At 40.0% G+C, this 23,397-nt stretch overlaps 1 protein-coding gene across 1 annotated transcript; it reads right to left on the minus strand.

The window, feature by feature from the left end:
• On the minus strand, positions 1-23,177 carry LOC149310551 (ATP-binding cassette sub-family G member 8-like). The gene is made up of 13 exons (XM_089528421.1): positions 23,127-23,177; positions 18,634-18,741; positions 15,602-15,758; positions 14,504-14,739; positions 13,490-13,622; positions 10,473-10,742; positions 9,369-9,517; positions 9,166-9,236; positions 7,652-7,851; positions 7,456-7,532; positions 5,321-5,588; positions 4,296-4,411; positions 1-138 (listed from the first exon to the last, which is right to left on the minus strand). The coding sequence occupies exons 1-13, from the start codon at positions 23,175-23,177 to the stop codon at positions 1-3; spliced, it is 1,974 nt and encodes a 657-aa protein (XP_089384547.1).
• Positions 23,178-23,397: the final 220 nt, after the last annotated feature.

Raw genomic sequence — 23,397 nt, forward strand, 5'->3', positions numbered from 1 at the left:
CTACCAGTCTTGATTTGATTTCTGTTTGATGAACCGTAGTGATAAATAGTATAAAACCAAGAAGCCTGTGGTCATCCCAATCAAGATGAGGTAAACTGCATAGAGGGGATAGGAATCTAAACCCATGGTTTGGAGCACCTGTAAACACAAATATTACACAATAGCTTGTGAAAAGGGGAGGCTCACATACAATGAAAGGAATTCTACTCAATTATTCATACATGAATTTTAAGTGATACATTAAATTTCTAAATGTACATACAAATAAAACGTTTGTCTGATGATAAAAGCATGCTTTTTTATGTTACAGCAAGGTCCATCTTAGTAGAGGCAGGGATGCAAAAGAGGATAAATGTTTCATTTAAGTTCATAACTTTTTACTTCGTAAAAGAGCAGCCCTTTTAAATCTCTTGGCCTAATTGATTAATCAACTTTCTAAATATCACAGCCTTATGTTTAAAATCTCCTTGGTGTGCAGTTCTGCAAAGAAACGAACTTGTTTTTCCTTCTGGGTTTTGTTTTCTTTCCCCTCACGTCCGCAGTTTGTGGAAGCTATCTATAAGTTTCAGAGAAGAGGCTCTTCGGTTATGATTGACAGGCATAACAAGAACTGTGACACTTCTCTTGACGAGTGCATCATTTGGGAGGTGGTGCAACACAATGTCTAAACACTGTTTTCCAGCAAATTCACTGCTGAGGTGTGGTGAAGGGAATTACTGTTCACAAAACAAAACCAGAAAAGTGGGGTGGGGGGAGAGTTTGTGTTTCCTCTTTTGACAGGCATGGTTATAGTGAAGCACACACAAGCAGAGATAATGCAGGTAGGTGGAGAGGAGGGTAAACCATCTGCAGCTTGGCTGACCAGGATGAAAACTATGCCTCCCTCCTCCCATGGTGCTCTCACCAGCCAAGATTCAAGAACAATATGTAGAGGAATGTTGGTTGTGAGAATAGACCTTGCTGGGGATTAAGGGCCTGAACAGACAGGCCAAAATAAAGCTGCTTTGGGTCACTTTAGAGTTATGCTGTTTAAATGACACATGTATCTTAAGAGGCCAGAGGCTGTGCTCCAGTCTTTAGGACTGGAGTGTGTCTTTGGCACAGCCTCCGACCTCTTAGGATGCATGCATAATTTAAACAGCAGACCCCCAAAGTGACCTGAAGCAGCTTTATTTTGTCTGTCTGTTTGGGCCCCAAACTTGGAAATGGCCTCATCCCACCCTGCAGGCTCCGGCTGCTACTGCACAGGCTTAGCATTGCCATCTTATTCTTCCATTCCCTCTCTCCTTCCCCTAACAGGCCCAGAAGGTAGGAAAGGAAAGGAAAGGAGAAATGGCCTTGTGTTGTGTGGTGACTGCGTCAACGGCTTGAGCCTAGGGCTAGGCAGCACAGCAGAATCTCACTTCCAAACAGCCTCAAGAAGGTAAAGGGAGTCCCTTTACTCTCTGGGGCTCCTTGGAAGCCTCCCTCCCTTCACATCAGTTGGGAAATAAGAATTTTAAAAAGCTCTTAACTTGATACTGATACTGAGGTTAGAAAAACTGCAATAATTAATGTGTTGAGTTTGCATAATCAGAATGCAAACTAATAATATACATGATTATAATAATTGGCATAAAATGCAAATTATATGCCCAGATATGAGGGACTGGAATGTGGCAACCCTACATAGGTATATCTTTTGTTGGTTATTGCAGAGGCTGGTATTCTCTTTCTCCCTTTCCAAAAACCAAAGCCTCCTCCCTCACTGTTTGTGCCCATATCCAGATACAGACCATGGACAGCATCCACTGAGATCTGCTAGGGACTTCTTGAGGTTTCCGCAGATGATTTAATCACTCTGCACCTTGCTGTGGGAACATAGCCAGACACTACTCTGACCCCTTCCATGCTCTTGACTAGCTACTGAATAGCCATGGAAAGAAAACTATAGTGCTAAATGTTGAATCCCAGTAGGTTGAGATGAGACTTAGTGCTGTTCTGTCTTAAAAACTTTTACCCTACACATTATTGTATCTCAGCCCAAGAACGATTTATCAAGGATCCCCATAAAAAAAATTACAGACCGCTACAGCTGCCCCTGCATTTTATAATGGAATGCACAAATTACACAAACAGTGAAGCTTAGGGGTAAGTAACAGTCTGCCTAGGCCTCCACTCCAGTGAGTTTTCTTATCCACTTCCTTTCTGTGGCACCTACTCCATCTTGAACATGTTCAATCTCCACTTCCAGAGCAAAGTATTATTTTACTCTGGAGAGGTGCACCAGCTGCCTTCCAGCTATCTGAATGCTGCAACTTCCCAAAGCTGGTTGACTCCTAAATGTCTTTGGCCTGAGGGGTACTCAGACCTAAGCATTGTGCAGCTCTGCTGCAGCAGAGGCAATGAAGGGGAGAAGAATCAGTTGAGATGTTTTCTGTGTTTGCCAACATGCAGTTGGTAAGAATGTTTGGGTCAGTGATTTGTACATTATATGCACACTACAGCCTGGGCAAAATTTTGTTGGTCCATTACTTTAGCAATTGAACTCTTCCCCCATTCACACAAGAAGGGGATGGTGGCAGCAGTTGTGGCTAAGTGCCTCCAGAAACTAAATCTGGGACTTTCTGGTCAAATCAGTGTGGATATGCTCACTGTGAGCCATCTATTTCTCAATGCACGGCTTTTAGGGGGAGCAACATGTTGAAGCTAAGGTGCTCTGGAAAAGGTAGCTTAGAAAATTGCCTGTATCATTGGCAAATGCGTCTTTCACTTGTGACCATAGCCTTTTTCAACTTGCTCCCATCTCTAAGCCAACTTTGCTTTACCACCAATATAATTATGTTGGTGGAGAAAAGAGGATTCCAGCCTCTCCAGGTTTTCCCATCAACAGGCAGAAAAGGGTGGAAAAGACTGCAGTCAAAATACAGAGAGAAGAAAAAACATTGGTAGTCTTTCTCCATCCTTTCAGTTTATTTTCTTTGCTAACAATTTCCCCTAAGAATTCAGAGAAAAGGAGTGGAGCAGGACAAAAATAACTGCGAAGATGAAGGAGTAGAAAAGCAAGGGATAATAGATCATGGTGCTTTGTAGTTCTTCCTTGACAGTTTGCATGACTTTCTAACCTGTCTAGTTTTTTCTGAATGTGGGTGATGATGCCTTATGTCACACAAAAAAACTCCATACAAGACGTGAGAAAGTGACATATGATCTGTTATAAGCTACCTTGAGAACCTCATATTGAAGACAGATATTATTTTAATTTGGAAATAAAACAGGAGCCCAAGGTTTATGCTCTTAGCTCACCAAACAAGAATCTCCTCATCCCCATGTAAAGCAGATCTCAGAGAGATTAATTGTAATGCAACCAATATATATGTATGCATGTGTATATGCATGTGCGCACAAACACACACAGTGCCTCAGTTTTCACAAGTGGCATATCTTCAGTTATGGTCAGTTTTGTCTATGATTGTTTATATAATGTGTGGCCTGACTGCATACTGATAGACTGCAAGTACCATTATACCTAACCAGCATAGCCAATAGTGAGAAATGTTAAGAATTGTAGTTCAATCTCCTGATTAATATGAAAATAAACAAGGCAAACCTCTTATCAGAAACCTGCTTGAGATGCTTGGGGTTCAGCATTATGACTATTGACAGTTTGTCCTTAGGGCTATCATAGTTTTTGTGTACTCAGGCCAGTATAGGTCTGAGACTGGTACTATATTTGTGCCCATTGGCTACAATTGTTCCTTTCTTTCCTGAAAACTCACCAAGGATGGACAGCCAATGGTTCAGGGACTGGCACCAGTCCATGGACCACCACTTTGAGTAGCACTGTCCTAGGACTTCATAGTCAGACTCCTCAGTCTCAAACAGGGGACTCTCAATATCCACAAGCTTGCCATCTGCGGATTAAGCAACCGTGGATGGCTTTCAATGGGGGTGCATGCACTCAGCCGCACATATGTCACACCCGCCATTGAGGGCAATGAGACTTGACGTCCCACATTTTTCCTTATCCGTAGGGAGGCTCAGAATGGATCCCCCACGAACTGTAATCTTATGTTAGTGATCTACATAGAACAAATAACAGTACACATCCTATGTATATTTATTTGGAAGGAAGTTCTACAGGTTTAACTTCCTGTGCTATATAAGTGGGAATATTGAAGCAAAACTTGCATTAGTGTCAAAAGATTGCAGTAAGACTGATTCTCTTTCATTAATTCAGAGTTATAATATCTGACAAATTATATTAATTGAAATAATACAATGTAATAAATATATCTAGAAATAATGTGACTTACAAGTGTTTCAGGAACTGGATAGGTTAAATTCCCAGAAGTGAATCCTCTAAATTGAATTTGCATTAAACCTTCAAAACTCCATCTGACAAAACTTACTTTAGATAGCCATGATGGAACTGGAAAAGAGATAGAAATAACTTAGTACAATACAATTTACTAAAATGGGTCAGGAGTATCTAAAACGACTCATCCAAAACTGGAAAGCTACAATTTCAGTGCGGGGAAGGGAAAACACTTTTCATCAGGAATTATTAGCTTTTCAACACAATTTATAGCAGTGATATAGTTTATGTGATAAGTTAAGAACATTAAAATAGGATCGGGGAGAGATGGTGAAAATGTACATGTCCAGAGTTCTGCCCTCCACTATTGGCTATGCAGATGGAACTTGCAGATCAACAAAATTTGGAGATCTATGCATACCTCACCTCTGAGAGAAGGGCTACAACAGCAAGACAGTCCCCTCTGAGAATCCAATGAAAGCTATGGAACCAATAGGGTTTATCAGCTTTTTGTCCCAAGTTCACAGACTCCCTGAAGATAATTCATAGACCTTCAAGGCATTGCTGTTTTCTGGGAGAGGAGCTCAATTTAACCTCTGGTTGATGAAGGGCCAGATGTAAACCCTTGACCAAGCATGTCATTCAAGCCAGGCATTCCACACTGCACTTCATAACCACATAGAAACCAGGAGCATTAGGCTTCTCCCCTTCCACACATTGTGTACAGAGGATGCTCAATACATGTTCATTCTTGTGACAGAGTAGCAAATGGCAACCCATCAAATACCACCCACTCAGATCAAGGTGCATAGTACCCAAAGCCAAAGTTATTTGGGCACAGAGTTATATACCAGAGACTAAAAATCCCTTCTCCCAGTAAAATCCCTCTTCAGCTTCCAGCACTAAAAACAGAATAACTAACAATTTGCTGCCCTTTCATGACACTCAAAATCTGCTGCCTGAGGTAGCTGACTCATTCTGCCTAATAGTATTTTGCTTGTATTTCTGATATCTTCAACTCACCTGTCCATAGGTTTTCCAAGCTTATCAAAAAACCTCCACTCAGGAAGAATGTTGTGTATAACATGTTGCCAATGAATGCTGAAATCTGCAATGTTGGCACCAGGGCAGAGATCCACATGGCCATTACCCGGGCACAATATGTCAAAAACATAAGGAGCAGCAAGTTCAGAAAGAAACATTCCGGATCAGGCCTGAGATTTGCCAGCCAGTAGATGGGAATCCCATAAACTATGACAAGGAAGAACTGCTCAGGAAGTTCTCCTAATATCTGTTTGAGAAAAGCAACATCATTAACATTTTAAAAATACCTTAGCAAGATCAATGCAACACTTGCAAAAGTTGCTCTTCCAGACTAGCACACTGGCAGGGGATTCTGACAACAATAGTCCAAAAAATAACTTTTCCAAGCTCTGGAGCCCATTCAAGACTGGACTTTATTCCTCTAGGTTTTTATTGCAACAACATGGAGAGTCTATCAAAACTGTGTATATACATGGTTTTTAAACTGTTCTAAATGTCTTAGCCTATTTTAATTTGTTCAGTTGCTTAATATGCCTTTAGCCTGTTTACATTATTCTATTTTAAATTCTAAACTTTTTGAAATTTTAACATTGTCCTGACTTTAACAGTGCAATAGTGTCATGATCAGGACTAAGCAGTGACCAGGAATACAGAACAGCTACCTAGATCTACTCCTCTGTAACTGTTTTGTGACATCAGTGCCATGATACTCCCCCCACCCCGTCCCGCCCCCTGCTGCTGCATCAGGTTGGGGGGGGAGTTGGGACAGAGAAATTACTTAGTGAAGTTAACTAAGTAGCTCATACAGAATTCCAACCAATCATCATCATCACCATCATCATCATCATCATCATTGTGTGGTGGAGTCTCCCTCCTTGGAGGTGTTTAAACAGAGGCTGGATAGCCATCTGTCAGGTATGCTTTGATTGAGATTTCCTGCATGGCAGGGGGTTGGACTGGATGGCCCTAGTGGTCTCTTCCAACTCTATGATTCTATCATCATCATCTGGTAATTCACTGCAACAAAGCAACAGTATATTACTAGACTCCACCTTTCTCCTACCTAGGATCAAACATTGATCAGAACGGACACTGCAGTAAAAAAACAACAACAGAAGACTGGGATTGGCAAGGGCAGCAATGACAGCACTAGACAGATCCTAAAGAGGCTTGCCGCTGAACATAAAGAAAAGCTGATAGCATATCGTTTCAAGAGCTTTGCCCAGTGTTTGTTTGCCTTTTCCTTAGTATTTGTTACTGCTGCAGGAAACGATAGAGGTCTTCAATGAAAGCAATTGCTTTTTAGGCCTCGTGTGAAAAATAATGACCATGGAGAACCTAAATAAATACAGCCTAGACAATGAAGAAATTAAAATTGTTAAAGATTTCTCACACCTTGGATTAAACATTGATCAGAATGGAGACTGCAGGCAAAAGATAAGAAGACTAGGAATAGGAAAGGCAGTGATAAAAGAACTAGACAAGTTCTTAAAGAGCAAAGATGTACAACTGAGCACTAAAGTTAGAATCATCCAAGCCCCTGCATTCCCCATTGCCATATACAGATGTGAGAGCTGCACAGAGAAGAAAGCAGATAAAGAGAAAATCAACTTATTTGAGATGTGGTGCTGGAGAAGAGTGCTGAGAATACCAAGGACAGCCAAAAAGACAAACAAATGGGCCCTAGAACTGATCAAGCCTGAACTCTCCCTGGAAGACAAGATGATTAAACTGAGGCTGTTGTACTTTGACCACGAGAAGACAGGACTCTTGAGAAAAGACAATAATGCTGGGAGAGGTAGAGTAGTAGAAAGAGAGGAAGACCGCATATCAGATGGCTAGATTCAATTAGGGAGGCCTTGGGCCTGAATCAAAGGTCTTGGAGATGTCTCATCCACAGAGAGACCATGAGTCGAGGTCAACTTGAGAACCTCTAACAACAACAACCCTACAATCAATTATAGCTACAATGTTAAAATAACAAGCTTTCCTCTAGCAGGGAAGTCAGTGCTCTTCAAGCTGTGAGCCATGGCTCCCCATGTCCCTGTTGTACTTTCCAGTTTTCTGTATTTCAGAGGAAAACAGCAGGTCTTACCAGAACTGAAACTAATTACCTTGGCAGAGACATAGGAACTGACAGAATACAACCCATCTTCAAAATCTTGATAAAGCACTGCTCTTTCAGAGTGACCTACAATAGAAAGTGTTTCTTGTTAGAATGGACCCACTGTGTTTTTTTTTTATACTGTTGTCTACCAAAATTTTCTTTTTAACTCCTATTGTGATTGCGCTGGTAACACTGAAACTTACATTTTGTGATACTGTCAAGAACCACAATGTAAGGAATCAAGGCTCCTATCATAAACAGAAGAGCTGACAAGTCCTGAATAGACAGCTTGCTATTTCCATGGTTGTAATAAAGAAACCCGATTAGTAAAGACATGAGAAGAGTTTCAGATCCACGGATTAGTAATGCTGAGAGATCTCGGAAATCGTTGGAGATCTGACGACTACAAAAAACAAACAAAAAACCAAATTGATTATAAACTTTGAAAAAATGAAACCAAAATGCTTTGAATTTTAGAGTACATAATTATTGAGATCAGGAATCCCACTCAAAATACCATGAGACCCAGGCATTTGATTCACTCCTTTCTCCTATTATGAAACTGAACATAAAAACATCATTGAAAGTATATCTGTAGGTCCCATTACTTTCTAAACTTAGCTGATCTCAGTGATGGCCTTCTGATGAGTAGCACTTTGCTTACAAAACACCCTCCCCAAGAAGACCTGCCATTTTGCACTGAACCTGATATGTGTTGGGCATCAGATGAAGATGTATTAATTTGCCCAACTCTTCCAACCTATCCTGTTAGCTAGTTTGATAGCAAGGCATAGAAGCTTACTAATTCTAGAAAGAAAGAAAGAAAGAAAGAAAGAAAACACTGCCATCTTAAAAGAACTTTCTGTTGCAGACCCAGTAAAGTACTATGTTAATAATAGGGTGATTTCAATTCTCCCATTCATTGTTGTTGTTGATGTTGTTGTGTGCCTACAACCTCTGTAGTTGTAATGCATGGTGATCAACAACAACAACAACAACAACAACAAAACCTGCTCCCCAACAGCAGAAAAAAGTCTATTGATAGGGAACAGATGAACAGGGATGCAACAGCAGCTGCCAATTTCTGGGAAAAACAAATGAGCTGTACTGCAAAAGCTCATGCTTCTTCAGACCAGTCTAGAAAAATCCATTAAAAAAAACCTCATTACAGGTATTTGTACATGCACACTACTCTCAATGTACACATTTTGTGCAATATTTTTTCCAAAGGTCTGCATCTTTTCCCACTTGCCCCAACTCTTTTATATTTTTGCAAGCTATTTTCCATATAATAATGTTTTTCTGTTCTTCAAAATGCATTTGTTGTTAATTGCACTCATGTCAACTTCAGTCCTGTAAATGAGAGAAGAGCCAGTGTGGTGTAGTTGTTTGAGCATTGTGTTATGATTCTAGACAACAACATCAACAACAACAATGAATAGGAGAACTTCAAATCACCCTGTAATCAGCAGCCCTGTTCAGGTCTTGCCAGCTTACAGTTGTGTGGCTTCCTTGATCGAGTCTTTCACCTGCAGCGCAATCTTCCTCTTTACCTGTTGTCTTGTAGCTCACCAAGCTTGATTGTCCAAAATGCAACAGTCTCGATTCAGTCATCTTGGCTTCTTGGCATCCTAATTAGATTTCCATCCACTGCCCACCTCAGTTATTATTTGGCTCTTACCTTGGAGAGGCATCAGACCAATACTTCAAACAGTACCTTAGTAAAATAGTGAACTGTTGTAACCATCCTGGCAACTGATCATCTGTAGGGGTGTTGATAGTAATCACCTCTTCCAAAGTGAATGGCGGGCTGTCAGAAATTGAAGAAAAAAAGAAAACAGGAATGTTTCAAGACTTGTGCAAAAGTTCATTGTCAGAGAAAATCTTTTATGCTATTTTTTTTAACCTGGGTTCAGAAACAGGTGTCACGCTCTCCCTTCGGCTGCTTCTCCACAACGAATCGTCAAAATGTTTGATGTTTTCATGGAACATGGCAGCAAGCAAGCTAACTCTTCGCTTACTTTCCATTTCTCTTTCCTCAGTATGCCTGTCAATGCTTGTCAAATCAACTGTAAAAGAGTACCCAACAAAAAATCATACAATCCACATATCACCACTGCATTTGTGCATAGTTTTACCTCTACATTTACAATTATCCTTTCTAGACTAGAGGAAACCAAGACTATTCTCCAAAGCTCCACTCTAACATTTTTCTAATTGCCTAAAAAACTGTTTCTCAAAATTGCCTCCTCTGTAGTTGGAACAGTACATCTATAGTCTTCTTCTTCATTTATTGAAATAAACTCTACCTTAGCTACCACCAGAAGAAACAAATAGTAAAGCTTTCCTTAGCTTAAAGTGTGCAAAATAGCCAACTTCTCCCTTATTGTCAAATGTTCCCCTGTGCAGGTAAATTCACCTCAATTCATGGAAGTGTGTCAGAAAGAAGAGGCTATCCTGGGTATGCTATTTTTCTACACATGGGAATGGGGTGTTGTTGTTGTTGTTGTTGTTTAAAAGGTAGGGGATGCCAAAAATATATTTAAAAGAAACACTCTTTTCAACAGATGAATTGATAGAGAGCAGCTGTTAGGGGAATAATACATTTTGATTTGATTATTTTATTTAGAAATCTGAGGGTCAGTATATATAATGATTTGACTGTTAGGCTAAGACTCTAGAAGGCCAAGGTACCAGATGCACTGCAGAAATAATCCAGTTTGAGACAACTTTAACTGCCCTGCCTCAGTGCTAGGGAATTCCGGGAACTGTAGTTTTGTAAAACATTTAGCTTCTGAGAAAGAAGCTCCTTTGTACAAAGTCTTTTTATGCCTGCCCAACCTTTCCTTTTCTTCCTTGTCTTCTGTCTAGCTAGAAGTTTTTTTTTTTAGTAGCATCAGCATTGGGAAGATGGTGAAGGAGGGTTGGAGAAACACAAACATTTGATGTTGGGTTGCAGAAGCATGTAGTAAACAAATAAGCTCAAAGAAAAGGTATTCTCCTAACAACACTAAGTATACGAACCATAGAAATCTGCAGGATTGCTGTATGTCGGGCAGGGATAACCCACTTGTGTGAAATATTTGACCATATCCTGGGCAGCACCAGAATAGACTGTGACTCCAGATGTCATCAACAGCACCAAATCAAAAAGCTGGAAGATATCTGATCGTGGCTGGTGAACTGACAGAAGGACTAATCTGTTTCCTCTGGCCAATCTGGACAATGTTATTATTAGGTTGTGAGCAGTGAAGCTGTCCAGTCCTGAGGTAGGATCACTGAATATCAGAATTCCTTCCAAAAACAAAAGCAAATTAAAAATTGCACAGTCTGTTCCTGTATCAAATAAAGCTAGTAGATTTCCCCGTTCATCTTATGATAAGTATAGCATGTTTTTAGTAGAGGAACTCTTTAAGTTATGGAAGATGTCTATTTGTCACAGGACATGCTTGTCCTCACCTGTGTATGCTTTTGTTGTGATTGATTCTTGAAAGATAAACTTGGGCTTAATTTGCAACTCTCATCACTGAGACACATATCTCTGAGAAGATCCCATTATGGAAGGAAAAACAGGTTATCACATGGAATATGCAGGGCAATTCTTTGGAGATAATAGTAATCCAGATTTTGAGAAGAAGAGAGACCAGTCCAAACATTTTCTTCACATGTTGAACAGAAGTGTGATAGGAAAACAGCCAACCCTTCTTCATGCATACAGCATGAATGTCTTTAGGCAGGCAGATATAGGGTTAAAGACGAAGGCCTCTGTTTAGAACTCTGTGTGATCAGGGGTTCAGATCATGTCAAAAAATCTCAAAATTACCTGAAGGTATTATGCTACTGAGGCCAAAGAGCAATTAGCATCTCTCGTCTATGCAAGTCCAGAGTTTAGACAGTTAATTTTTAACTTTTCCATAGCTCAGCTCAGTTTGGGCTGGCTTCAGCATGCTTTTATATTCATTCTACTACTTGCACCACAGCTCAGTTTGGGATGACTTCTACATATTAATTCTTCTGGAAACTGATTTTCCAAGCTCTGACCAAATCAATCAAGTTATTCTGATGCATCAGGATGAAAATCTCCCAAACACCTGCCCCCATACCTGGCAGCCAATATTTGATAACAAATTAAATATAGTGGGTGCTTGATTTCCGTTGGGGTTTGATTCCAGAACCCCTAAGGATACCAAAATCCATGGATGCTGAAGCCCCATTAAATACAATGGCGTAGTTAAATGGTGTCCCTTATATAAAATGCTAAAGGCCAGAGTGAAAACTGGAGAGGGCTCTTGTACCTTTAATGGTTGAGTAGAAGAGGGAATTTCTGCATGGGTTGCATGACAAGTAACACCTGCTGAAAATCCTTCTATACAATCATTAAAGTGGCAGGAGTCAGCATGCTGTACTGGTTTGAGCACTGGGCTATGACTCTGGAGACCAGGGTTTGAATCTCTGCTCGGCCATGGAAACCCACTGAGTGACCTTGGGCAAGTCGCACATGCTCAGCCTTAGAGGAAGGCAAGAGCAACCACCACCCCTCTGAACAAATCTTGCCAAACAAACAAACAAACAAACAAAAAACCATGATAGGTTCACCTTAGGTTCACCATCAGTCAGAAATGACATGAAGACACACAACAGGAAACATCACCCTAATTTTCAGTTGGCAACCATAGTCCTTCAGACTTCAAGTAGCACTTTAACCTTTAAGAACAATCCATCTGCACATACCTTCTGACTTGTGATGCCTTTATAGATACCTAAAGGCCCACACCGTGGGAAACAGCTGTGGCAGGGAGGTCATATTTCACCTCCAATGTGGGCTACAACACATGCTTGGTGTGTGTGACTGGAACTAATACCACATAACTTCCAGTTTTATTTTTTCAGCAGCAAAATGGATTTAAAAGCTTTCTTAGGGAGGTGAGAGTGAGGATCAAATTGACTCCAACTAGTAGTATTTGGGACATCTTTCAGCCACTTGGGGCCATCGTTTCACCACAAAATGTTTTTGAAATGTTGGTAGCCTGAGGGCTTTGGAGTGGTCCTGCAGAATTTGGGGGCTATAGAAACTAGTTGAGAAGCTACATGTGGCCTCCAGACTACCTTTTCTCCAGCTGCACACAACAAACCTTTGGGGGCACTTATCCATCACATTATTAAAGGCGTCTGAGAGGAAGATGGGGATTATGTTCATGAACTCCATCTGCAAGGCAGTGTCCTCACCAGCCATCTACCATGCATCATCATATTAATTTATAAAGTAAACTCAATTGAAAATGAATGAACCATGTATTTCCATAACACGCAGAACATATGTGATACCTCAAATCAAGATGCTTTTAATGCTTAAGTTTGTTTTAATATCACACCTAATGTGATGTTTTAACATTATAATATATCATTTATTCATTATGTTTATATCATATCTGTACTTTTTTGTGATGACCTATATCCATGTGTAATGTGTGTGTGAGAGAGAGAGAGAGAGCGCGAGAGAGAAAGAGAGAGAGAGATTTGTTTGCTTGTTTTCTTTATAATAATAATAATTAAAAATTTTATTTATATGCCGCCCTTCCTTCGATCAGGGCGGCTTACAACAATTAAAATATAAACAAATTAAAATACATACAATACAGCAAACAAAACCAACAGTAAAAAGCCCCATAGCCCAACCTCTTGGCCACGAAAGAGGGGGGAGGCCCACAGGATATCTATTCGGGGAATGCCTGTTGGAATAGGATATCCATTTATATCCTGCTTTCCTACCAACAGTGGGCCTTAAGGTAGCTAACAACATATCTAAAGCAATACGGATTAAAAACTATACAAAAATATTGATAAAAATATAAATATGAAGTTATCTAAAAAGCAGTTAAACAATTTGGCAGATTAAAACACTAAACATTAAAAACATTAAGATTCACTAAAAGATTATACCAGGACGAGAGTGAACATCACAACAATGAAGCCATCAGTACATATTTAGACTCCCCACGTGAATCCGTTTTCTGTATAGTAACCTCCCTCTTTATTCTTACCAGGATTCCACAGTAACTGGACTCCAATGCTTACTCTCCTCCTCTCTCCCCCAGAAGCACCACGGATGTATTCGTTCCCTACTCTTGTATTTGCACATTGCCGCAACCTTAGTTCTGCTATAACATCTTCGACCTGAAGAATTCATGAGACAAGCCAGTATATCATTTGTTGCATTAAATCAAATATCACATGTAATATACATATATTAGTGGGTAGAACTAAATTACGTTTTCCACAAATAGTTCTGTACAAAGGAAAGTTCCAGGCTGGTGACTCAGATCAGGCAGACTCTAAAGCAGTGCTTTTCAGACTGTCTGATGTGGGGGGCTGGCGGTTATTTTTCACCCTGTGTGCCAGTGGCAGCATTAGAGGAGTGAGGGGATACGGATCACACCAGGCGACACCTCAGATGGAGGTGTCACCTGGTGGGGCAGTATACCCAAAGGGACGGCTGTGATTACTGCACAAGCAAGAAAAACATCTTTCCCACTTGTAGTCCCTTCCTGCTCTAGGATTCTATGATTTTTCTCCATCACAGCCCAGATTTCTAAGACAACTTGGAAAGGTTACTTTTTGGTTATGGATACCAGAATTCCTCAGCTAGCATGTCCCCATGGTGGCTGAGGAATTCTAGGAGTTACAGTCTTAAAAAGTAACATTTCCATCTTCTGCTCAAGCCTACATAGACAGTTGCCATTTACATTTTTTATCCCCCCAAAAGCTGTTTTATAAAAATGCCTGTCATTCGTTTTCCTTTGCATTTCCTTCAAGAATCAGATAAACATTTACATGACAAGATGCCAATTCATATTTTTCTATCAAAGAGCACAGAACAAGTAAAATAGCAAGCCATATGAAAACAGGACATATTAGGCAAAACATGCTTCATTATTGATAAAAAGGACAAATAATCACATTCAGATGATGAGATTTTCTTTATCCAACAACTCACACAGTCACTTAGCTAATGTTATTAAATACATTCTTGACAACTTAATTTTCATTCTAATTACCCTTTTTTCTTTTTCTGAATCTGAAATCTTTGCGAGACGCAGTTTTGCAGTAAACATTAATGTTTCCCTGACTGTCAGGTTGGGTAGCAGTCTGTCATCTTCCCGTACATGGGCTGTACATTTCTTCACCAGTTGGCGAGTGGTCGGTTTTCCATTTATTAAAATTTCACCAGATGTAATTTTGCCTCCATGGTCTCTACATGTTATCAGATCAAATAAAGATGTTTTTCCACAAGCTGGGAATAAAAGAGATTAAAAATCATGCGTGAGAAAGCTTGGAATATTACTTTTTAAAAACTAGTTACTTTACTTTACTTATCACCCAGTGTTACTGCAGGACACTACCCTTTACTGTTATTGCATTTAAGGAAGGTAGTTTACTATTACTTGTTACCCATATGTTACTGTTCCTATTGTGTCATTGGAAATTTGTTTCCCCATGTGGCCAATTCAGATACTGCACTTTGGAAGTTATGACAAAAATGCAGAAGACATAGCAAAGCAATCCTTCCCAACTACATCACAAGTCAGCCAGCCATCTGCAAAACCCTTCTGAAGAAACAGGGCAAGAAAACTCTATGACAGGTTATGTTATATCTTATATTGATGCTGGTCTTTGACCGTAATAAAAGAATTTCAGTTCTATGATAGGTTTGCCTTAGGGTCGCCATAAATGAGAAATGCCTTGAAGGCACACAACATTCACACACATTCCTTATTTCCCAAGGGGTGATGGAAGTAGGACTATGGCACAGACTGAGGTGACATGGAGCAAGTTTGTTTTTTGCTCCTCCAGAGAATAGTACCTGGAACAATGGATGCAAGCTACAGGAAAAGAGATTCCACCTCAACATTAGGAGGAACTTCCTGACAGTAAGGGCTGTTCGACAGTGGAACACACTCCCTTTGTGTGTAGTGGAGTCTCCTTCCCGGTCTTTAAGCAGAGGCTGGATGGCCATCTGTCGAGGATGCTTTGACTGAGATTTCCTGCATGGCAGGGGGTTGGACTGGATGGCCCTTGTGGTCTCTTCCAACTCTATGAGTTTATGATTCTGTGACTTTACAATTCTATGACATAGTAGTAGGTATAATCCTTACCAGAGCTCTCTATGAGGGCTAACATCTGCCCACTCTTGACTTTGAAGTTCAGGTTTTGTATGGCTACTCTGTGGGATTCGTTGTCTGTGGCACATGTCCATGGCATTTCCAGCTCCGCTAGTTTTTCAAACCAGGGAATCTGTGGGGCCACATTAACCTAGCAAAAAATAAAGGAGAAATGTTTGTCTAAAGTTTGTCTGAAAGAGGACAATCCAGTGTATTTTTAAACAGGTCAAGAGCCATGGTGGTCTAGTTGATAGTCCTTACAACCTGTGACACCTACATTCAAATTCTACCCCAATTTCTTCCCAAGTGAAGTGTCCAACAATTTCATGGGTTTCATCACAGTAATCTTCAATATCTCCTACAGAGGAGACCCTTCCCTAAATACTTAAATTTCAATTTTTAAATGATTTAGAAATAGTGTCTGGCATCCTGTGAAACTATTTGTTTTTTACCAAGACTTGTACGGTCTTATAACTGCTTAGTATTCACATTCACGATCATGGCATTATTACTATGATCACAAATGGCTCTGAAACCTACCTTAAAAGCCAGTCAGCTATCCCATGAGATGGAGTTCTGTTGGTGAGCAGGACATTGCAGGATGATGTGATCAGCCCCCTCATTGGCAAGAGGGGATTGGTTTCATCATCCTGCAATACCCTGTATCACTGAACTCCATCACTTGGGATGAGTGACTGAATATTAAGGTGGGCTTCAAGGGTTGGATCAAGGAACTGAAGCACTATGGCTCCAGTGCAGGATCTCTGACAATTATTATATTTTAAATGAAAATATAATCAATCTCCCCATAGTGGATATGACCAGGTGACCTGTGGACCTGCTCCATTTGCTGTCTTAGGAGTTTATCACATGGACATTTAAGTTGCCTGAACCTTAATGGGATACAGCTGGGATGCGGGATGCAGCAGGAATTATCACATTTAATTCACATTTAATTTCACCGGCCAAGTACAGCCGGCTGCATCCCAGGTCCCAGGCATGCTCAGCAAGCTGCTTTTCAAAGCCGGGAGCTTTCCAACTTTGAAAAGCAGTGCCTGGGACCTGGGATGCAGCCGGACTGTACTCAGCCACAGAAATTAAATGTGAATTAAGTGCAATCATTCCCGCCTGCATCCTGGCTGCATCCCATTAGGGTGCAGTTGGGTTATAAAGTCCATGTGATAAACTCCTTAGTCCAATCTGCACTGCAGAAATAATGCAGTTTAACACTGCTTTAACTGCCATGGCTCAATGCTAGGGAATCTTGGAATTTATAGTTTGTTGTGGCACCAGAGCGCTCTGACAGAGAAGACTAAATAGCTCACAAAACCTCACAACCCAGAATTTCATAGCATTGAGTCAGGACTGTTGAAGTGGTGTCAAAATGCATAATTTCTTCTGCAGTGTAGATTAGACCTCTTAGAGTCATAGAATTCATAGTCATAGAGTGGGAATGGGGGTCATGGGCCATTGAATCCAATTCCCTGAGTGCAAAATCTCCAGCAAAACTACCCCTAGCAGGTAGCAGTCCACCCTTTTTTTAGAGACCATGTCCTTTGCTGCTCTTCTTTCTTCTCATGAGTCTTTCTCTTTAAATAAGATGTAGACTGAACAGCCCTTCAAAAATGCCTTTAGTTAGAGAACTGTCCTCTTTAAAGTAGGACATATGGCCATCCCAGACTAGAATTAAATAAGAAGGCGTGTGAAGATTGTTTTATCATGTTGTGCTTCTTATTGCTATTATGTTGTTATGTTTCCTATCTCTATCAGGCTTTCGACAACCTACCAAAAGGCTGTGTGGAGGACTCTAGCACTGGAGTAATTCTCTGACATGTTAATCTCTAGCGGTGATGGTACATAGGAAGGTGATTCAGGAAAATGAGGAGCATCCATGACAGGAGGCACACGCAAATTCTGAAGGCTACATGTAACCTGCAGGCTGCAGATTATCTTCTGATGGTGTAGGATTGCAGCCTTAAATCCAAAACACACTGCAAAAATAATCCATTTTGAGACCACTTCAACTTCTCTGGCGCAATACTAGGGAATTCTGGGAACTGTAGTTTTGTGAGACATTTAGCTTTCTCTGTTGGAGAGCTCTGCTGCCACAATAAACTACCATTCCAGGATTCCCTAGCACTGAATCAGGGCAGTTAAAGCAGTCTGAAACTGGATAATTTCTGCAGTGTGATTTGGACCCAAGTCACATTTGTGGCAACATGTAGAGCTTATAAAAGGTATTTTTTAAAATTGCAACTCCCTAGCATGTCCCTAGCCAGCATGTCTGCTGCTGTGCTAAACTCTAGTGGATGTAATCCTTGCTATAAATTGATGAAAAAGCCTAGGAACAATACACAAGGTGTGTGCCACTTGCTACCATTGAGTTTTATATTCTGAATCTAAGGCTGAGTTATGTTACAGTATGACAGGTACATTTGCTACGGAACAAGTGATAATAAGGGTTAAACTATATGCCATGGATACAATGTCATTGGACACTGAGAGCATATTAATGTTCCAGAGAAAATGTTCTAGTAAAGTTTCCTTCCTGAACAATCAGACTTACAAAAAAAAAAAAGCCTGTATTTACCTCCTAATGGCAAGTCACAAAACAAACTGAATTTGCCATCTAGGGGACATGAAGTGTGAAAAGCTTGTGCTGTGACAAGCAAATGTCTTTCAGCTCTGAAGGAATTCCCATTTCTAACTATATGTTACCTGCATAATTTAGTCTGACCCATAGTCTCACATCTTCATGTGTATATCTCTCCCTTGTACCTCCAGATCTTTCTTCCGACACCTATATACTTGCTTGCCATTCCTATTCCCTCCCCATTCTTCATTCCTTTCCTCCTAACCCAGAACTATTTATATTGTGAAAGATTTGCAAACCATTAGCTGTCGCTTCAGGGATGTCCTTATAACTTTAGAGAATGGCTTGAGCATTTCAAGCATTTTTTAAAACAAGCATTCCAACTTAAGTCTTTGATAGAACAAGATGAATATAAACAAATGTCACCCTTTACCTGGTAGCTGAGGTCTCTGACTTCTAGAACATTTGATTTCCCATTGTATGTAAAATACAGGCTGTTGTCCTCTGCACAAAAAATACTGTCTTGGAGATGCCGCTTTGCCTATAGAAATCATTATAAGATTGTCACCTGCTTGACATTTTGGTTTAAGGTTAATTTTAAAAGCAAAAGGAAGGTGAGGAAGTGCTAATCCATATGTGAGCTGTTTCAGACATTGGCTGGCACACTGTTGGCATTTTTTGGTCATTCTGAAGGTTGGTACTCTCTTCCCTCTGCATCCAAAGGCCTCCCCTCACTGTTACAGTGTGATAACCCATACCCACCACCACCATCCCTTGTTGGGGAAGAGCAGAGGGGAGGACTATGTGTTACCTTTAAGATCAGAAGTGGGAGTGTAGCTGGGGGAAGAGGGCAAAATAAAGCCATTGATTTTGCAAATAAAAATTTTGTATCTCCGTCCTCCTATGAAATTCTCCTCCAGCCATCAAATTTCTAGCATTGCAGTAACTTAAAACTTGAAGTCACTTCAAACTTCATTTGGCTGTTCAGCTTAGGCCTCCAAAGAAAGTGGGCAGGCAAAGTCACAAAAGGAATGCCAACACAACAAATGTAAAAGTTTTAGGTGTGTTATTTGTCAGATTATGTTACACTGAGTAGTTGTAGATGTGTATGTAAGGATGTTGTGTATAGGTTGTGTGCTTTTTTTTTAATGTTTGTAATGTTCCAACCTTGTACGTATGATGGCACAGGAGTCCTGGTGGCACAGTGGTTAAATGCCTGTACTGCAGCCACTCACTCAAAACCACAAGGTTGTGAGTTCAAGACCAGCCAAAGGGCTCAAGCTTGACTCAGGCTTGCATCCTTCTGAGGTCGGTAAAATGAGTACCCAGATTGTTGGGGGCAAATTAGCTTACATTGTAAACCGCTTAGACACTGCTTAGGCGGTATGAAGCGGTATATAAATGAAGCTTGTTTGTATGTGCTTTTATATCATGGGTTTTTGTACATAAAGAGATCTTTGTAGCACCTTTGAGACTTAGGAGTTTATCATACTGGCCCTAAAACGGGCCCAGTGTGTTCTAAATGTGTGCGCATGCGCACACGGAACAGGATGGAACCAAACCCCCCTTTTATCGCACACTGGAATGCCGCCTTTGCCACTGGACATTCCAGTTGCGTCCCCATTCCGTCCCAGAGGGCGCCATTTCTGAGAACGCTTAGAAACAGTTCTCAGAAATGGCATCCTCTGGGACGGAACGGGGACGCAACTGGAATGCCCGGCGGCAAAGGCAGCATTCCAGTGTGCGATAAAATGGGGGTTTTGGCCCCATCTCGTTCCGTGTGCACACGCACGCACACACATTTAGAACACACTGAGTCTGTTTTAGGGCCAGTATGATAAACTCCTAACTGAAAGAAAGAAATTGGCAGCATGAGCTTTCGCAGACTACAATCTGTTTCCAATGCATCTGAGGAAGTAGACTGAAGTCTACAAAAGCTTATGCTGCCGATTTCTTTTCTTTTTTCAGTTAGTCTCAAAGGTGCTACAAGATCTGTCTACATACTGATTCTACAGACTAACACGGCTATCTCTTTGAATGGATTTTTGTGTGTGTGTTTGAACAAAAATACTGGGGGTGGAATAAAAGTTTTAGGTGCGTAGAATTTACAATGTCACCTCTACAATGCTAGAAAGAAAATTTTATGGTGGGAGGGGGAGAAGAATTCTTATTGGAGAAAACAATGTACTGTATTCATTTTCCTTTCCCAACTCCCAGTTTTCTGTTCCCAGAAGTAGTATATAGTCAGCATTATCAGCAGAAATGAATTTCTCTAATTCCTTTTAAAACTTTCCCAATTGGTGGCCATTACAACCTCTTGTTACCAGATTTTCATTTAATCATATTACTGTTCACTTATTTCATGATCATGTTGAATCAACATGCAAAGAAGAAAATGAGCCAAAATCCTTTTTTGTCAGTCACCATCTTAGACCCCATCAGCATGTATAGGGACTTATGATTGTTTTGTTCCAGTGTGCATCAGGTCACACTTAACATACATTGAACTACATTACCATTTCAATGTACATTTTCCAAATCTGAAGAAATCCTTTTGGAAGTTTCTGGTATAATTTAAATTTAATAAATAAATTGGTAGTGTCACAACTTGGTCACTTCACATTCCCCCTTCTAACTCCTAATTGTTTTTTCTGTTGTGTGCCTTCAAGTACACAATACGTTTCAAACTTACTGCAACTCTAAGGCAAGATTTCTTCAGAGGGGTTTGGTTTTTGCCTTCTTTGGAGGCTGAGAGTGTGAGACTTGCCCAAGGTCACCCAGTGGTTTCCATGGCCGAAACCTGGTTTCCACAGCTGTAATCCAATTTTCAATCCACTACAGCATGATGGCTTCCCTAAAAATCAGCAATTTTAAAAAAAACACTGGTTCCAATACAGCCTCTTAGAGAACTCCCCTTTTGACATTCCTCCATTGTGAGAACTTATTTATGTAGACTCTTCCTATTTTTTAACCAGTCCCAGGACTGCAAAATTACCCCAGGATTGTTTGGTGATGGTCTTTATTTTCCAAAAATTGAAAATGTAAGGAAACAATGGTTGGAATCCTTTTTGGCTAGTCCCAGTTGCTGAAGGGTGAGTTAAGACATAGGTTGACCCAGTAGGTATTCAATGTGTTTATTCTGTTTAGGACTAAAAATAGAATTCATGCCAATCTCTGTTGAATTGCTTATGTCCACATACTTGCTGATGCTTGTAAACATCTCCAAAATCTACTGAGATAGGATTGAAGTAAAGATAGGTGAGAGGATTTAGTTTCCATTCATTTTTGTCATAATGAAATTCAGATATGGGAGAAAGTGATGGAACATATTTTTCCATCCCTCTACTTTGCTTCAGTTCTTGAAACTTCATACCCCAGGAGTATACCCTTTTCTTTCCCAATTTCCCCCCGTCTGATCATCTCCCATGCCTGATCTGATATATAGAATCATAGATTCTATGATTCTATGATCCTATATATCAGATCAGGCATGGGAGATGATCAAACGGGGGGAAATCGGGGAAGAAAAAGGCAGTCACGCAATCGTGCTGAAAATTTTCAGATGATGTCACACTTATCCAGGACTTAATCCATGAAGATCCAGGAAGGTCCCAGCAACAAACAATTCCCAGGACTTCCCCATAAATGGTTTGAGCATTCCTGGGTCTTCATGGGTTAAGTCCTGGATAAGTGCAATGTGTCTGAAAATCTTCAGTGCGATCATGCAACTTTGCCTTTTATTTCTGGCTCCCCACCACCACCTGATAATCTCCATGGTTTTAGATCTTCTACAGTAAAGACAGATGCAAATAATTATTTCAGTTTCTCTATAATCTCCTTATTCTCCTTTAATGTTTTTTTTTAACTCCCTTATCAGCCAACAGTCTAAGGGACTATCTACTTATTATCTGCTTCTGATCCATTAAAAAAACCTATATATATATATATATATATATATATATATATATATATTCTTGAAAGAAAATTTTGCTTGTGTTTATGTTCTTTTTTTGTTCACCTTGTTCAGACTAGATGGTTTTTGTTTCTCATCACTGGTTGCTTACCATGGTGATGAGATCTTGGGACTTTTTTGTACTTTTCCTGACCAGTGCCATAAATTCTAGAAAATTCTAGAATTCCAGAAATTCTAAACAAAATTTAAAAAAACCTGTATTGATTTTTCTGTTCCACATTTTAATTGGTTCCATCATTTGACAGATATTACCTTTTATGAAATGAAATTTATTTGTGTTGGAGCTTTCTTAGTACTTTTGACCTTCTCTTTCATCTTCCTTTTTAACTCATCCTCATATTTCTAAAGTTTCCTCTTCTGAACACATTATTGAATGTATCATTTTAAAATTATTGATGATGATGATGAAGAAGAAGAAGAAGAAGAAGAAGATGACGTTGGTGGTGGGAATAATAAGATTAAAAATAAGGTAACAATAGCAATGTGTGATGCAGTGCTTTGAATGTTGGAGTAGGACTCTGGGAGGCAGGGTTCAAATCCTTGTTCAGTCATGGAAACCCACCAGGAGACCTTTGGCAAGTCGTACCCTCTCAGACTCAGAGGAAAGCAGAGGAAAGTAACAGCCAAAATGTTCCATCTCCAAGAGTTACAATCTAAATTTCAATAATCAAGGTGGTAACTTGGGAAAAATCACAGAAGGTTTATTTTAGTACATCAATGGCTTCTTTAAACACATTAACATGTTGGTGTGCTAATTCAGACATTTTTATGCATCTTCTATGCATAAAACTCCATTGTTTATTTCCTAAATTAAAAAAAAATGACATTGCTGATAACATTTTATTTCTTGATTTTGTTCACATGATTATCATCACACTTTTAACATTCAATCTCCACTAAATTCACTTCCTGGCTGCTCACGCTTCTGAGGCTTAGCCTTAAATTTCACTTACCTTCTGAGACTCCTCCTCCCCCAAAGCATGTCCCATTGGAAACATTTCCATTGTGTCCTGCTTTGCTGTGATTATTATTTTTCCACCTCCTTTCCTGCAAAATGTAGTTCTTTCTTGTCTTTTCAGCGTCTAATCACCATCTCCAGTTGACAAGAAAGTAATAGAGACTAACCTTAAAACACCTAGACCACACCTGGTTGTGAAATATTGTTGCTACCATTGTACTATGAAACAAACTCCGGTTAAAGGTTCATCAGATAGTGGTTATGAC

The sequence above is a fragment of the Sceloporus occidentalis genome, unplaced genomic scaffold, assembly GCF_023333645.1.
Source record: "Sceloporus occidentalis isolate IW3139 unplaced genomic scaffold, rSceOcc1.0.p SCAF_6, whole genome shotgun sequence".
NCBI classification, from domain to species: domain Eukaryota; kingdom Metazoa; phylum Chordata; class Lepidosauria; order Squamata; family Phrynosomatidae; genus Sceloporus; species Sceloporus occidentalis.